The sequence below is a fragment of the Bos grunniens genome, chromosome 11 (assembly GCF_055505025.1).
Source record: "Bos grunniens cultivar Pamir isolate PY7600 chromosome 11, Bosgru_T2T1.0, whole genome shotgun sequence".
Classification (NCBI taxonomy): Eukaryota; Metazoa; Chordata; class Mammalia; order Artiodactyla; family Bovidae; genus Bos; species Bos grunniens.
The window spans coordinates 74841455-74858233 of record NC_141175.1 but is presented as its reverse complement, the minus strand read 5'-3'; the positions used below and the strand labels follow the sequence as shown (position 1 = coordinate 74858233).

At 39.7% G+C, this 16779-nt stretch overlaps 1 protein-coding gene across 20 annotated transcripts in view; it reads right to left on the bottom strand.

The window, feature by feature from the left end:
• Window positions 1-16779, bottom strand: part of NRXN1 (neurexin 1) — a 1228058-nt gene that overhangs the window by 618957 nt on the left and 592322 nt on the right. For all 20 annotated transcript variants that reach the window (XM_086326949.1, XM_086326950.1, XM_086326953.1 and 17 more), the window contains 2 exons: window positions 5317-5698; window positions 4037-4227 (listed from right to left, as the gene is read on the bottom strand). In XM_086326949.1, the coding sequence (XP_086183075.1) occupies window positions 4037-4227; window positions 5317-5698 (573 nt within the window). The remainder of the gene's footprint in view (window positions 1-4036; window positions 4228-5316; window positions 5699-16779) is intronic.

Sequence of the window (16779 nt, the reverse complement as noted above, 5' to 3'; positions counted from 1 at the left end):
CACAGGCGGGAATTCTTCTCAGAGATCATTAGACTCTCGCCCATCTCTGACCACCTTCTTCCCAGTCAACCTTGGGAACGGGATAATCAGCACCTAGCTTGCACATTTCCACACAAACCACTGTCTATATAATGAAACACGGCCACAAACAAAAGCATGTGTTATTCTGAAGACTAACGGCGGAATTCTGGTTGGGCAAAAAAAACAAAGTTGGCTTCCCAGCGCCAGCGGAGACTAGGGAGACGCGTCCCCCGCCCCACCAGCCTCCCAGATGGCAGGTTTTGCAGCCTTATGCTGCCCTCTAGTGTCTTTTTCTGATATGGTTCTATAAGAAAGAAAAATATTTCCAAGGCTCCTGAAGCAACCAAAGATCACTTTGGCTGAGAACTAGGAAAACAAAAGTAAAATCCTAATATGAAAACAAAAGCAGGCTTCGCACTAAAATTCGAAAGTGAGTTAAATTTGGCCTCAGCACAGACACTGCATTTGTTCAGGGCTTTGAACTACAGCATCTGGATTAGTGAGTATAGGAGACCTGCTTTGGATCCCTTGGTCTGGAAGATCCCCTAGAGAATGCAATGGGTACTCACTCAGTATTCTTGCCTGAAGAAGTTCATGGACAGAGGAGCCTGGTGGGCCCCAGTCCATGGGGTCGTAAAGAGTCAGACAGATCTGAGCAACTAACACTTTCACTTTAAAAATACAGACACCTGGCCTTCCCTGTACATCATTCTCAAAAGATCATTGCTTCAGTCTGTCTGAGAAGGGTGCAGAAATATGAACCCCATGAACCCCACCACATAACTGATGTTTTTAATCAGGGAGACCTCACGCTGAGAGGAACTGAAGTATGTGGCAATGACCGTACACAGAGTGTAGACTAAACCTGATCGTTTTCTTTTAATTCTATAAGGGCCAAAAAAGTACAAAATAAAATCATTATCTAAAGTCAGTCACCTTTCATTGTTCTTGCATTTAGAGTGGCTGAACCCTACATGACTAGCTAGCGTGCCAAGGAAACAGTGCTGTTAAAAAGGAATGAAATTGGGTTATTTGTACTGATGTGGATGTACCTAGAGTCTGTCATTTAGAGTGAAATGAGTCAGAAAAAGAAAAACAAATATAGTATATTAACTCCTATATGTGGAATCTAGAAAAATAGTACAGATGAACCTATTTGCAGGGCAGGAATAGAGACGCAGATATAGAGAACCGATGTGTGGATGGAAGGCGAGTGAATTGGGAGATTGGGATTGACGAATGTGCTCAGCCACATGTAAAATAGATGGATGGTGGGAAGCCGTGGTATAGCAGAGAGCTCAGCTTAGTGTTCTGTTTTGACCCAGAGGAATGGCATGTGGGGTGGGGTGAGGGAGGTCAAAGAAGAAGGGGATATATGTATACATGTAGCTGATTCACTTCATTGTACAGCACAAACGCAACACTGTAGAGCAACTAGACCCCCCCCCAAAAAAAAAAAAAAAATCAGAGTAAAGAGCGCCTGTGGATGTTCTCCTTGCTCATTGAGCCCTCCTAATTCCAGGGGCATCCAGGTGGGAAGGAGAAACAATGTCTCGTTGCTCCTCCTTCAGGGTATCTCTGAGAACTTCCCTCCTCTAATACTCGACTTGGTGATACCTGATTACTTTTGGAGTCCTGATGTGGGTCTAGGGAATCCTGTTCTCTGCTCTGTAAATGTTCGCTTAGTGTCAGCCTTCTTGGAACAGAAAGCTCTTTGTGACAGGAACCCTACTGCCCTTTTCTCTGCCATGCTCTCCACATGGAGCACAAAACACTTAGTTAATACCCCTCATCTGACCAGGGCCCCTGGCTGCACACACCAAAACACCGGGCTTGCAGAAGCTGGGAGATGGCCACACCAGGGCCACAGCTTCTCCCCAGGTTCCCTCTTGCTGGGGACATACAAGGCAAGGGGGCTTCGTGGGGTCATTCTTGCCATTGGATCACACATCCAACTGCGGGTCCACAGCTTTGCCTCTTAATGTTCAAGTTTTAATTTTAGAAACTTGCTTTTACTTTCTGGCACACTCTGGTAAGTCTAAACACAAAGGAATTTCACAAGGTAAAGGGGGACATAATCATTAGTATAGAATCTCTTTGTCCACCTGAGAAATTTACCTCAAATGTAAATCGTGTTATTTTTTTAAACACAAAGGCACTCAGTCAGATGTCAAAAGTTAGCATCTTCATATTATATAAAATATTATTTTCAATTCCTAGTTTTCATTTTTATTACAGATAAAGCCTTTCTTATATTCAGAATCAGGAAACACTCCATGCTTTAATAAAAATCAGCTCTGAGGGTTTCTTAGGTTTGTAAAAGTCCCTTCCACCACTAGAAAGAATTCCATATGATGTCATCCAATTACCCTCACTCTGATTTTTTAAGGAACAATAGGCAAATATCTATTTCTCAGGAGACAGCGTCCTACTTGTCCTATAACACACCCACTGCCTGGCACTGCTTCTCGCTTAGGTCTGAGCAGTTCTGCGCATGTCACAGACTTCAGCCATGAACTGCTTCTTCCAGCCATTTTAGCCTCCCACCTGGTGTTCGCAGTTTCTAGGGAAGCTCATTTATGCTTACCGAGGTCTCTTCCTACACAAACAGAACCCCCAGCACACTGACTGTCACAATCTCTCCCTTTTCCTTGACAATTACCACCTGAGCCTGCTGTGCCAAACGGGGGCCCCCCACAAGATAGGGACGGAAAATGCCCTCTCTTCACTTAAGTCAGACAGAAGAAACAGGGTTAGCCTGTAAAATAGCATTTCGTTTGAGCTGCATTTTACTTTTTGAGCTCACCTATTAGATTTGTGGGCATAAACAGGCTCTCTTTGTAGTTAACAAGAGGCTGACTCTGAGACAAGGGTTACAGCCATCACCACATACTTTATGTTAGACAAATAAAGTACCGGGATTGTAAATATATTCTGCAATTACAGAAAGTGAAATCCTTTTCTTCTTTCACCCTGCTTAGAAAGAATATTTTTTTCTCTAGAAAGAAAGATTTTCTCTTTCCAGTTCCCAACTCCCCTATGTACTTGTCTTTCAAATCAAAGGGAAAGCTCTTATCAATATAAATGAACAGCTCTTGCCAGGCAAACATGTGACCATGATGATTCCCACAGGGCTTTGGAATATATCAGGACAGAACAGAAGGAGCCATGGAGGGGGCGTGTGTCAGAACTGAGGTTATGTTTTGGTCTGCTGAAGCAGTCGTTTTAACCCTATGCAAGTCATTCAAAGCTCAAATTTCCTGCAATCATATTAAAGTGCTAATAACCACTTGTTCAGTGTTTGCTGTCATGGTAAATGAGACAGAAGCTGTGGATATGCTCTCAGTGAATCACAAAGTCCCATTCAAATAGACACTTCTGTTATTTTCTCCTATTACTGACAAGTTTTTCAAGCATTTTGTCTTGCTCATTTGAGTAATCAAGTATCAATAAGGAAGGAAAAAAGTCTGTTCAGACTTTCTTAGCAGCTGGTGAAAGAATATTTGCATTGGTGTATGTGGGTTGGGCAGATTCATCATCAGAGACTCAGGGTACAAGCCAGCCTCAGACCCCTGCTGGTCAGGGGCTCCCTATGTATCTAGGAAATCTCACCAATAAAAGAAAACTAAAAAGCTCTAGAAGAAACTCATTAGGTATCTGGTTAACTTGACTCCAGATTGATTAAAAGCTGTTGGGACTAAAAGGTGTTGCAAACACCTACTTTTCTTTATAAATAACATGACTAAGAACACATTTTTCTCACTCTTTAAATTTTAATCATGCATGCATTCTTAGGTGTTGTATTTTTTGAGCTGCTATTAAAAATACATATGTTTCTGCCATATAAAAGGAGGAACAGACACTTGTGTGCTGTATTATTAACATCATGCTAGAGATGAAATTCTGGTCAGTCTTTGCAGAAGGCACACACACACACACGCCCCAAAGCCAAGGACGTGCCACATGTACATAGCCACGTGTGTTCCTGCCTGCTGCTCTGACTTTGCACACTTACTCTTAAGGTCCAAGTTCCTGGCTCCTGCCGTGATTTGCGTTGTGATTTTCGTGTCGATCTTTACAGTGTGGAGGTTGCTGGTGTCCCTTGATATCATCACGTTGTGCCACTGATTGTCATTAAGAGGTTTATTTGAGCTCCCTTTGATGAGGTTAGCACCATTTCCCAAATCAAACACGTAATGTAAGTACCTGGGAAAAAAGGGAAGGTGAGAAAGTGCCATCACTGTTTGAATTTTTTGATGGAGTCACACTACATATTACAAATATGAAATCTCTTTTTCAGCTGGTTTTGTCTTTGCTAGAAATCACGAGAGTGAGTTGTACATAAACATGTAGGAAACACTACTCAGTTTTGAGAAGGAGGATTCTTTATGGTCTTCAATACAGGAAACAGTGAACATACTTCTAAAATTGCGGTCCACATTCCACTTCATCACTGTGGAAAGTAAATATCTATCGCTACACACTCTTTGCTGTCACCACTTTCTCCATCCTCTGCCAACCACACTGAACAGGCAATCCTCAGCTTCTTTCACCTGGATTCATAGATCTTCCTACTTTCCCTGAACCTGTGCACGACCTTCCCTGACTCTCCGGAACCTCTACACAAGGCCATCTTAGGAAACTTCCTGGTGGTTTTCTGATAAATTTCTGTGTTCACTTGTATCCCCGCTGGTCATGTGCATCCATGCACCTTGTAGTTGGTGGAATGCAAAGTGTACATGAGAGTATATATATGGACACCCCTGGTGGCTCAGTGGTAAAGAACCTGTCTACCAATGTAGGAGACTTGGATTTGATCCTTGGGTCAGGAAGATCCACTGAAGTGGAAGATTCAAGATAATGTCATAAAAATCTTTTTAAATTCTTCAAGAAACTCTGACATAGAATTAAGCTTTAGTTAAATGGGATACTGTGGACTTGAAGTAATCTGATTGCATGCATTAGCTATTTAACTTAGCACAAATTAGCCGACAAGTGTGTAGAAATTCTTTTGTAGAATTACCATGCACATAGTAAAGAAATGCACATGTGAAGAGTAAGATTTATGTAATGCCTACAGTAAATTAAAACATTATTTTTACTTTATGTATGGAAATTTACGTATAAAGAACTGCACTGAATCCCTCTTAACTTTATAAGATACATAAGAAGGGATTTAAACAAATGCGTTATTTGCAAACCACCTTCCCTCTTCTGCTAAATGTATAGTTATGGAAAATGAGATTCATTTTCCCAAAGCTCTAATTATTTGTCATTGAACAGACCTACACTTACCCTTTAACTAACTCAACCACGATAAAGTCGTTTCCATCCCCACTGTTATACAGAATTAGTCCATCTAGGGATGTTGTCTTGAACTGGAAAAAAAGATGCATAGACGTGTAGGCTTGCAATGTAGCTAAGGCAACATAGCTTGATTTGGTCTTAAAGGTGACAGGGTCTGCTATGATGTTCCTGAAGCCAAACCTGGCATTGAGCTCACAATAATCTATGTCGCCATTTTTGCACAAGTCAATGTATGCCATCCCATTAAATGTCAGGCTCTGCAGGTGTCCAATGAAGTTGGAGGGAACAGAAGACAGATACCGGCGTTCCGTGATGATCCCGGTCTCTATATTGTGGAACTCCAGCCTTGTATGATCCCCTGCCATTTGACCTAAAAGGGAAGATGGTCTATTACTATTTTCTGCATCTACAGGGCACTGTCAACTTTAAAAAACAAACAAAGAAATGACCTTACAGGGTGAGACTGAATCAGATAATATTAATAAAGCTTTCTTAGCTCAAGTTTTAATCTCTGCTCCAAATTTTACATTCACTAAAGTTGTAGAATTTTTTACAGGTAGAAGAAAGAAGTGAAGAAAGGAAAGGAGGATTGGTAGGAAGGAAGAAGAAAAAGGAAAAGGAAGGAAGGAAGAGGGAGAGGGTGGGAGGGCAAGAGAGAGGGAGAAGGATTAGGGGCAATGATTGTCCTGCATCATCCCAACAGAAAGTGATACATCCCAGCTCCACGGTGATGTGATGTTTGTCTTTATTGAGAATGTACTTCAAGAAAAACAAACAAACAAAAAAAGCAACAGTATATTGTCCAACAGCAACAGAAATATTGAAGACCTGCTGACTGTTCTTCCAATATGAACCATGAAAATGTGTTTGAAATTAAATACGTACTTTGCACCTTCTCTTTTTGGTGCTGAATAATTTCCGGTCTTTCCTAGACCTAGTCTCCTAGTCAAGCAGAATTTCTGTTGATCTCTTCTGGACCTCTGCTATTTTCCTTGCACTTTGGATATAAAAATTGAGTACAACATACTGATTCAAGGCATGTCCAGTTTTTAGAATACCAGTAAAATTAGTCCACATTACCCCAAGGTATAATCTTAAACACCATAATGTGAAGCTTGGTTGCCAAGTTATTTAGTGATTCACTCTTCAATTCAACTCCATCCCTGTTCATCCCACCATCTTTCTGTACCAACCCCATTAAATGCTTACCTAGTCCTGTCTTTACCTCCAGAGTGATAACTATACCTACCATCAAGGTTGAAATAAAATTAACAAAAATGTGAACTTGTTTTCTAAAGCACAGCATAAATTATTCTTATCATCACTAGTAATTTGTCCCCAGCATCTTGTTCTTGTCTAATTAAACTGTCATTCAGTTTCTTTAGAAACTCAAAAATGTCATTTAAATTGCAATCAAGTTCTTCCAGGTGTTAGCTTCACTATTCAATTTGGCATAATTGGAAAATGTATTGAGCTTACCCTATCCCATCATCCCAGATATTAATGAAAATACGAATTAGAACTGATCCCAGTCTCAGACCTGAGAAAAGGCACTGAACCTTCTTCCCACGTGTAATGTAGATTGAACATCACCCGTCCCGGGCCTCCTTCAGCCAGTTGGACAAATTTCCATTTCTTTCGTCAAGACAATAAAATACTAGGTGAGATTTGAAAAGAAATCTGTGATTAAATTATAAAAGGCATACTTTTTGTCGTGCAATAAAAATTGCTGGCATACTCAATTGATTTTGATACTAATAAACTCATTGGTATTAAAAGTTCTCCCCCGAGTGGTACTTAGCTCTTCTTAATTCCTGCACCTCTTTGCTAGTCCTTGATCCTGACAACAGTTCCTGTCGTCCCTTACTATGCTGTGGATTTTTCTTTTTCAGTTATTAGTTTGTTCTGATTCCTTCTCTGTGAATGTGTTTTTTTTAAGACAAAAATTACCACTATAAATAGCTCTCTCTTCTCTCTTCTCCCCAAGATGCCTCTTTCTTGTCTATCCCATGCAAAAACGCAACGGGAAAGAGCAAAATCTGATTCCTTGTTGGATCTGTTTCTTTTACTTCAACCTTTGCATTTTGTTGCTTTTGTAACTATAATCACTAAAAGGATGCTGTCTATTTATAGCTGTAAGCATGCATAATGTCCTGCTTGGGGGGGACCTTGCCTCTCCACCTGAAGATTAAAGTGCCTTTGCTTGGCTCACAGGGAGACATTCTGACTCTGACACCTGTGAATGGCTGCAGAAAAGAGGATAATTAACACATCCCCTCCCCAAAGCTGGCCAAGCCAGGAAATATTTTGCAAGGATTTTGGCCTTTTTACTTTACTTAGGTACCTCCTCACCCTCTCTGTTCTGTGAAAGAAACTAGGAAACTGGCATTCAGACCCGACAAGACTCTAGGACACTAGTCTGCCACCGTCTCCAATGTCTGGCTTTCTGAATAAAGTCACTATTCCTTGCCTCGGCACCTTGTCTCCCGATTATCGGCCTATCCTGTGGCAAGCAGATCAAGCTACAATTCGATAACAATAATATTACTAAATCCTTAGAAATTCTGGTTTCTCCTATGACCTCATTTTTTAAATTAATTAATTTTAATTGGAGGCTAATTACTTTACAATATTGTAGTGGTTTTTACCATACAGTGACATGAATCAGCCACGGGTGTACCTGTGTTCCCCATCCTGAACACCCCCTCCCAACTCCCTCCCCATCCCATCCCTCTCACACAGAGTCCAGAAGACTGTTCTTTATCTCTGTGTCTCTTTTGCTGTCTCACATATAGGGTCATCATTACCATTTTCTAAATTCCATATATATGCATTAATATACTAGTTTGCATTCCCACCAGCCCTGAGCACCCTGTCTCATGCATCAAACCCAGACCGGTGATCTATTTCACATATAGTAATATACATGTTTCAGTGCTATTCTCTCAAATCATCCCACCCTCACCTTCTCACACAGAGTCCAGAAGACTGTTCTTTATCTCTGTGTCTCTTTTGCTGTCTCACATATAGGGTCATCATTACCATTTTCTAAATTCCATATATATGCATTAATATACTGTATTGGTGTTTCTCTTTCTGACTTACTTCACTCTGTATAATAGGCTCCAGTTTCAGCCACCTCATTAGAACTGATTCAAATACATTCTTTTTAATAGCTGAGTAATACTCCATTGTGTATATGTACCACAGCTTTCTTATCCATTCATCTGCCGATGGACATCTAGGTTGCTTCCATGTCCTGGCTATCATAAACAGTGCTGTCATGAACATTGGGGTACACGTGTCTCCTTTGATTCTGGTTTCCTTGATGTGTATGCCCAGCAGGAGGATTGCTGGGTCGTATGGCAGTTCTAGTTCCAGTTTTTTAAGGAATCTCCACACAGTTCTCCATAGTGGCTGTACTACTTTGCATTCCCACCAACAGTGTAAGAGGGTTCCTTTTCTCCGCACCGTCTCCAGCATTTATTGTTTGTAGACTTTTGGACCACAGCCATTCTGACTGGTGTGAGATGGTACCTCATTGTGATTTTGATTTACATTTCTCTGATAATGAGTGATGTTGAGCATCTTTTCATGTGTTTGTTAGCCATCTGTTTGTCTTCTTTGGAGAAATGTCTGTTTAGTTCTTTGGCCCATTTTTTGACTGGGTTGTTTATTTTTCTGGAATTAAGCTGCAGAAGCTGCTTGTATATTTTTGAGATTAATTCTTTGTCAGTTGGTTCATTTGCTATTATTTTCTCCCATTCTGAAGGCTGTCTTTTTACCTTGCTTATAGTTTCCTTCATTGTGCAAAAGCTTTTATTTGTTTATTTTTGCTTATTTCTATTTGTTTATTTTTGCTTATTGCTATTTGTTTATTTTTGCTTTTATTCCCATTACTCTGGGAGGTGGGTCATAGAGGATCCTGCTGTGATTTATGCTATGACACCATTTTTATCCCCTTCTTCAGTTTTATTCAGTGACCTTGATACTTCTCTGTGTGGCACTACCTCTTTGGTATCAAATAAAATTATCCTTTAATCACTTTCAAATACAAATCTCTAGTGGTGCCAGTAACATTTAATTAAAAAGCTATATAGAATGAAGAATCTGCAAAGGTAAAAAAAAAAAAATGACTTGGGCTTTTACATTTCCTTATATTGATTATTTTATCTTTTTCATTATATTAAAATCTGAGTCTTAATCTGGTGGACCCACCCAGATCCTGAAACTATCAAGTTTCTTTTTAAAAGCTACATGAATGAGCCAACTGATAGTAAGGGAGTATCCAAAAAAATATTTCTAATACTTGAAATTATATACTACTCTAAATTGTCCATTTATTGGCAGCTCTGAAAGACGAAAGTACATTGTGCAGCAGAACTGAGGAAGAAGTTTAGTGATAAAAATAACATGTAATGTCTGTTTTCTTTTCTCCAAGGAATAGAATATGTATGCAGACCATAAATAATTTAGGGACTAAATAATAAAGGTAAGACTACATTTCATTAAAAAAAAAGAAGAAGTAGTGCAAAAAAAAAAAAAAAAGTAGTAAAACAGTATTGGAGCAACCATGGCCCAATTACAAGAAAAATCATTATGGCCCATGTTCAAAAGCCTATTCTTTCTTTAATAAGCATATATAAATCACCTTGACAGTAATGGCAGATATACTTGCTCATGAAGGAGAATTAGCACCTAAAAGCCATTTTCCACTAAGAACACATTAATGGCTGCCTCTCAAAAATCCTTTATTTTTCAGAATTTATTCTAATGTTTAATCCTCAGTCAGCAATGTTGCCACCTCTAGTGCTGTATACATATATTGACTAAGGAAACATAAAGGACACTGAAGGAGAAATATTGTTAAGGCTCCACTCATTAAAGAACGCAGCATCTTTCCTAGACATTTAGTGGGAAGGAGAATTTGGAATTAGCAAAATGCTTCTGATCAAAGCGTCTAGGGTATCCAGGTTGATGATAATCTCCATTAAGAGTCAAACTTCTGGCTTGTGTTGTTTGTGTACAAACTTCAATTTCTAAATCAAATCTTTTTACCAAAACAGATAGCAAAATCTACTATTTTATGTTGGGTCCTACTCTGAGTTGGGTTACATTTCTGCTGCAGAACAAAAGGATCCACCACCCCCCACCCCAGCCTTAGATCAACTCATTGATTCACTAAAAGGTATTGAAAATTACCGAGAGTGGGCTATATGCATGAGTCAGGTGCTATATTAGGCAAGTAAGAAATAATGTTGAGAGGACCAGACTTGGCTCCTATTTTCACAAAATTCATGGTCTACTGGGGGAAGGCAGACAAAACCAGGTAAGAAAATAATTAACTATATAATGATAAAACTGAGAAAAAAACGCTAGGTATTTGATACACAACAAATTGTGCTGGTAAATATGGGACGGGGGCAAGTGCTTGAGTAGATATTTAAATTAAAATTGAAGGACTAAAACAGGAAAAGCCACATTAAAAACCGTAAGATAGGAATGGAAAGGTGGATTCCAGAAAGGAGAAACAGATCAACAGAGGCACTTGGGAGAGAAAGAGCCAGGGAGTGTGGCTGGAGAGGCATAAGTAGGTGAGGTTAGTGCTCAGATGAGATCGGAAGAGGAAGAGGTCAGATATCACAGTGTCTCCTGATTATATTAGGAACTACTGAAGGGTTTTAGGGAGACATAGCCATGAAACTGTGTGTGTATGTGTATTTAATCTTTCTAATGTGGATATTTATTTTTGGGGGGGGGCTCCAAAATCACTGCAGATGGTGACTACAGCCATGAAATTAAAAGATGCTTACTCCTTGGAAGAAAAGTTATGACCAACCTAGATAGCATATTCAAAAGCAGAGACATTACTTTGCCAACAAAGGTCCATCTAGTCAAGGTTATGGTTTTTCCAGCGGTCATGTATGGATGTGAGAGTTGGACTGTGAAGAAAGCTGAGCGTCGAAAAATTGATGCTTTTGAACTGTGGTATTGGAGAAGACTCTTGAGAGTCCCTTGGACTGCAAGGAGATCCAGCCAGTCCATTCTGAAGGAGATCAGCCCTGGGATTTCTTTGGAAGGACTGATGCTAAAGCTGAAACTCCAGTACTCTGACCACCTCATGAGAAAAGTTGACTCACTGGAAAAGACTCTGATGCTGGGAGGGATTGGAGACAGGAAGAGAAAGGGATGACAGAGGATGAGATGGCTGGATGGCATCACTGACTCGATGGACATGAGTCTGAGTGAACTCCGGGAGTTGGTGATGGACAGGGAGGTCTGGCGTGCTGTGATTCATGGGGTTGCAAAGAGTCAGACACAACTGCGCAACTGAACTGAACTGAACTGAATGTGGATATAATAGACTGGAGACAATTTGAAGTAGACTGTTTACGTTAGAAATGGAAAACCATGGACAAAATTAGATAATTGTGCCAATATAATTTCAGGATTTACTAATAATGTATAGAATGCTGGAGAAGAGGGATACGATAATGATGACTTCTTCCAGGCTTGGGTAACCGGATATGCGGTGAATAGAGTTCAATGAAGGACATATACACTAACATATACACACATACAAAACACATAATTCCAGATTATTTTTTTGACAGTCTAGGGGATAAATTGAAACCCCAAAACTCCCTACATTGGGATACCAAATAGTGTATAGGACACTTTCTCATCTGAGTCCTGGGGAATCTCTCTCTTCTGGAGTTTCTTTGCTGGCAACTGCTTATCCTCATGAGCCTCAGTGTGGTCAGACATTCCCAGGAATGGCCTGAGTATGTACTGTATTGTTTTCAACTTGACTTAACAGTATATAAAACTCTGATTTAAAGATGTAATCAAAATATAGGACTTTGCATGAAGAGTCTCCAGTGATTTCTTTTATTTATTTATTTTCTTATTCAGTGATTTCTGAACTTGCTGTCAAATTTAGTAAGAAATCGCCATTGCTTTTCTGATGCATGGCTAGTTTCATGTGGTCATTAAAATGTTTGAAAAAAATTCCATTCCAAACTGAAGGCTTAATGGCAAAGTTCCATTGCATCTTTGAAAACCTTTCTATGTCATATAACTCAAGGCTGACTTTTTATTATTATGAATTGTTGACTTTCATGATATCTTTGGCAAAACATAATTTCCCAAATATGAATCACCCAGATGAAAACTGATCAAGGTAAATTACTGTGAAAAACAAAAAACAAAACATTGTCTTGAGCTCTGAGCAGCAAGATGCTGGGAGCTGGGGGAAGGAAAGTGCTGGAGTGGGGTACTGGGGGAGTTGCATAATTTGGGTACATTATCAATGCTTATTTGGCTTATATACCCATTCATCTTTTAGCTCTGAGAAAGAACAAGTTGGTTTTCACAACTGAAAAAATGTTCAACTCCTACAGAACAGAAAGAAGATAGAATATAATTTCTGCTCTAAGGCCTTGGCAGTTTTGAGAAAGAGTAAATAGAAGGCTAATTTACTGAAATGCTAGTCTATACTTTGTTCTTCCTTCAGTTCTAAGAAACTAGCCTAGTTCCTTTTAGCACTTTGCCTCAAAGGCTATTTTTTTCTTGGCAAAAAGTGGAAGACAACTTTCTGGAAAACAGTGCTTTTCCAATCTTTTGTGAAGGCATAGTTTGCAAGATGTTCAACAAAGGAAAAAGAAATGAACAAAATGCCTTTATGGTCTAAACTAGATTTACCATTGACTGGGAGAGAGATGAACATCGGTGGAATTTAGCAGTACTGAGCACCAACATCCTGTCATCTGGTAAGATTCAGGGGTTCAGAGAGAATTACTGAGGTCAATATAGGAGGACTGAACCATAGTTCATAGGCTGCAAGAATCAGCAAAGACTCTTTGCCCCACTTAGGACAGGAACAATAGGGTTCTTATAATTTAAAGGACAAACTAGAAGAACTGTCTTTTTGGTGAGAATCAGTGAAGACAGAAGCCAACAGGAGCTTCTGCATGATTCAGGATGGGTGGGAGTAGGGGCCACATGACTATGATTAAATATTCTGTAAACCCAGAAGAAAGGCCTAAGGTCTCATTTAAATTGATATTAAAGCCATTAATAAATGTGCCATTTCTTGCACACCGCAGTTGGTGGACTCAGACTTATAATTTTATTAATACATGCTGGGGGGAAAAAAAAAACTCTCTGAAAAAAATGTGTCTGCCGTCCAAAGTTGGACATCTCAAAAGGGAGTCTTTTTTCTTTCAGATCATGAGCGAAACTTTACCAATGACCTATGAATTCCTAATGAAGTTGTAGGTGCCAGAGTTTCCCAAAATTAATCAGCCAAGGAGACACAGGTTACTTTACCATGAAGAAACAGGCCATGCCCAGGAGCAGAAGAGTGGAAACATGTTACATTAACTTACAAATCATGTCCCTGGAAGCAACCTAGATGTCCATCAGCAGATGAATGGATGAGAAAGCTGTGGTACATATACACAATGGAGTATTACTCAGCCATTAAAAATAATACATTTGAATCAGTTCTAATGAGGTGGATGAAACTGGAGCCTATTATACAGAGTGAAGTAAGCCAGAAAGAAAAACATCAATGCAGTATACTAACGCATATATATGGAATTTAGAAAGATGGTAACAATAACCCTGTATACGAGATAGCAAAAGAGACACTTGTATAGAACAGTCTTTTGGACTCTGTGGGAGAGGCAGAGGGTGGGATGATTTGGGAGAATGGCATTGAAACATGTATAATATCATATATGAAACGAGTCGCCAGTCCAGGTTCGATGCACGATACTGGATGCTTGGGGCTGGGGCACTGGGATGACCCAGAGGGATGGTATGGGAAGGGAGGAGGGAGGAAGGTTCAGGATGGGGAACACATGTATACCTGTGGTGGATTCATTTTGATATATGGCAAAACCAATACAATATTGTAAAGTTAAAAAATAAAATAAAATTAAAAAAAAAGAAGAAAATAAAAAAAAAGAAAAAAGAAATCATGTCCCAACAGTATCAATTCTGAGTACTCCTTTGAATCCATCATTTATTTGTTCCTATTTCTATAAGCAAACTACACCCATATAAGTATCTATTCACTCTGCTTCCTAACATTATGTTCACTGCTGCTGCTGCTGCTGCTAAGTCGATTCAGTCGTGTTCGACTCTGTGCGACCCCATAGACGGCAGCCCACCAGGCTCCCCCGTCCCTGGGATTCTCCAGGCAAGAACACTGGAGTGGGTTGCCATTTCCTTCTCCAATGCATGAAAGTGAAAAGTGAAAGTGAAGTCACTCAGTCGTGTCAGACTCTTAGTGACCCCATGGACGGCAGCCCACCGGGCTCCTCCATCCATGGGATTTTCCAGGCAAGAGTACTGGAGTGGGGTGCCATTGGCTTTTCCAGTGGTATATAAATACATGGCAGTAAACAAAGAAATGATATATTGACTGGAAGTTGAAGAAGTCAACTCACTAATGTAGAATATAATTATTCATTTAGGAGTTTGGTAGGAATCTATGCAACTGAAAAGATGTATCTTAAATTTTAATGAAAATTAGCTGGTGATTCTGGAGAAGGCAATGGCACCCCAGTCCAGTACTCTTGCCTGGAAAATCCCATGGATGGAGGAGCCCAGTGGGCTGCCGTCCGTGGGGTTGCACAGAGTCGGACACGACTGAAGCGACATAGCAGTAGCAGCTGGTGATTCATTTAGGGAACATTTCTGGAGTTTTCTGCTTTGATATTATTTTCATACTCTATTCATCACTTCCTAATGCAAAATAGTTGCACTGATTTAAAAAGCAGGCTAACACACAAGTGTTATTGAATACATAAGAATGGGAGGGAATAAACATAACTGAAATCCATAAGATTAATTGTATTTCAAATGAATAATATAACTACACTCATGGAAAAGAAAGGAAGAAAAGAAGAAACAAACTAATCAAAGTTATTTGTAAATAGTATTTGACTATATACATTAAATCTTAGGCAGTAAGAAATAAAAAGAATCACAAATTAATCCTGAATTGCTTTTAGTCAGGTTATTAGTTGTGGGATGGACAATGTAAAGCAATTCTGAAACTATCATCAATGTGTTACTGGATTGAGCAAACGGGAAAATGACATCACTGGGAGCCAAGGTTCCAAATTGGAAGAAGAGACATGAAAACATGAAATGGGCATCTAGGTTGCTTCCATGTCTTGGCTATTATAAACAGTGCTGCGATGAACATTGGGGTACACATGTCTCTTTCCCTTCTGGTTTCCTCAGTGTGTATGGCATTGAAACATGTAAAATATCATGTAGGAAACGAGTTGCCAGTCCAGGTTCGATGCACGATGCTGGATGCTTGGGGCTGGTGCACTGGGACGGCCCAGAGGGATGGTATGGGGAGGGAGGAGGGAGGAGGGTTCGGGATGGAGAACACATGTATACCTGTGGCAGATTCATTTTGATATTTGGCAAAACTAATACATTTATGTAAAGTTTAAAAATAAAATAAAATTAGAAAAAGAAAAAAAAAAAAAGAAAACATGAAATGGGGAAAGAAACAATGCTGTAGAAACGGTCATGCTAGTGTGAACTCATGTTTTCTAAAATATATGTATATTTGTGTGAACATGTAATTTATATGTATGTATGTGTGTGTATATATATATATATTTATGTGGAGAGGCATATTAAAGCAAATACACATACACACATATGTTCACTGCTGTTAAGTCGCTTCAGTTGTGTCTGAGTCTGTGCAACCCCATAGACGGCAGCCCATAAGGCTCCCTTGTCCCTGGGATTCTCCAGGCAAGAACAATGGAGTGGGTTGCCATTTCCTTCTCCATTATATGCGTGTGTGTGTGTGTGTGTGTGTGTGCATATATATATATATATATTTATGTGGAGAGGCATATTAAAGCAAAGACACATATACACACATATATAAACACACACACTTATGGGCTTCCTTAGTGGCTCAGCAGTAAAGAATTTGCCTGCCAATGCAAGAGATGAGGATTGGATCCCTGGGTCAGGAAGATCCCCTAGAGAAGGAAATGGCAACCCACTCCAGTATTCTTGCCTGGAAATTCCATGGACAGAGGAGCCTGGTGGGCTACAGTCCATGGGGTCACAAAAGAGTTGGGAATGATTTAGCAACTAAACTCAGCAGCTATATATATTCAGGTATATGTATTTATACTTGAGTGTATTTACCATCTTAGCCTCCAGAAAAGGTTGCAAAGCAGTGCTGAGCAAACCAATACCAACCACCTACACCTAATTCTCCACTAAATAGAAAGCAAATGTCTCAGTCTGGGGCTGGGGCATGGTAGTAAAAGTTGTGCCTGAAATATTCTGTTTTGCAAAAAAATTGAGGAAAAAAAATCTGAGGTGAAGGCATGTTACAAGATCACAGAGACCAACTTCATGGAACTCACAGTGGCCCAAATAGGGACATTTTAAGCA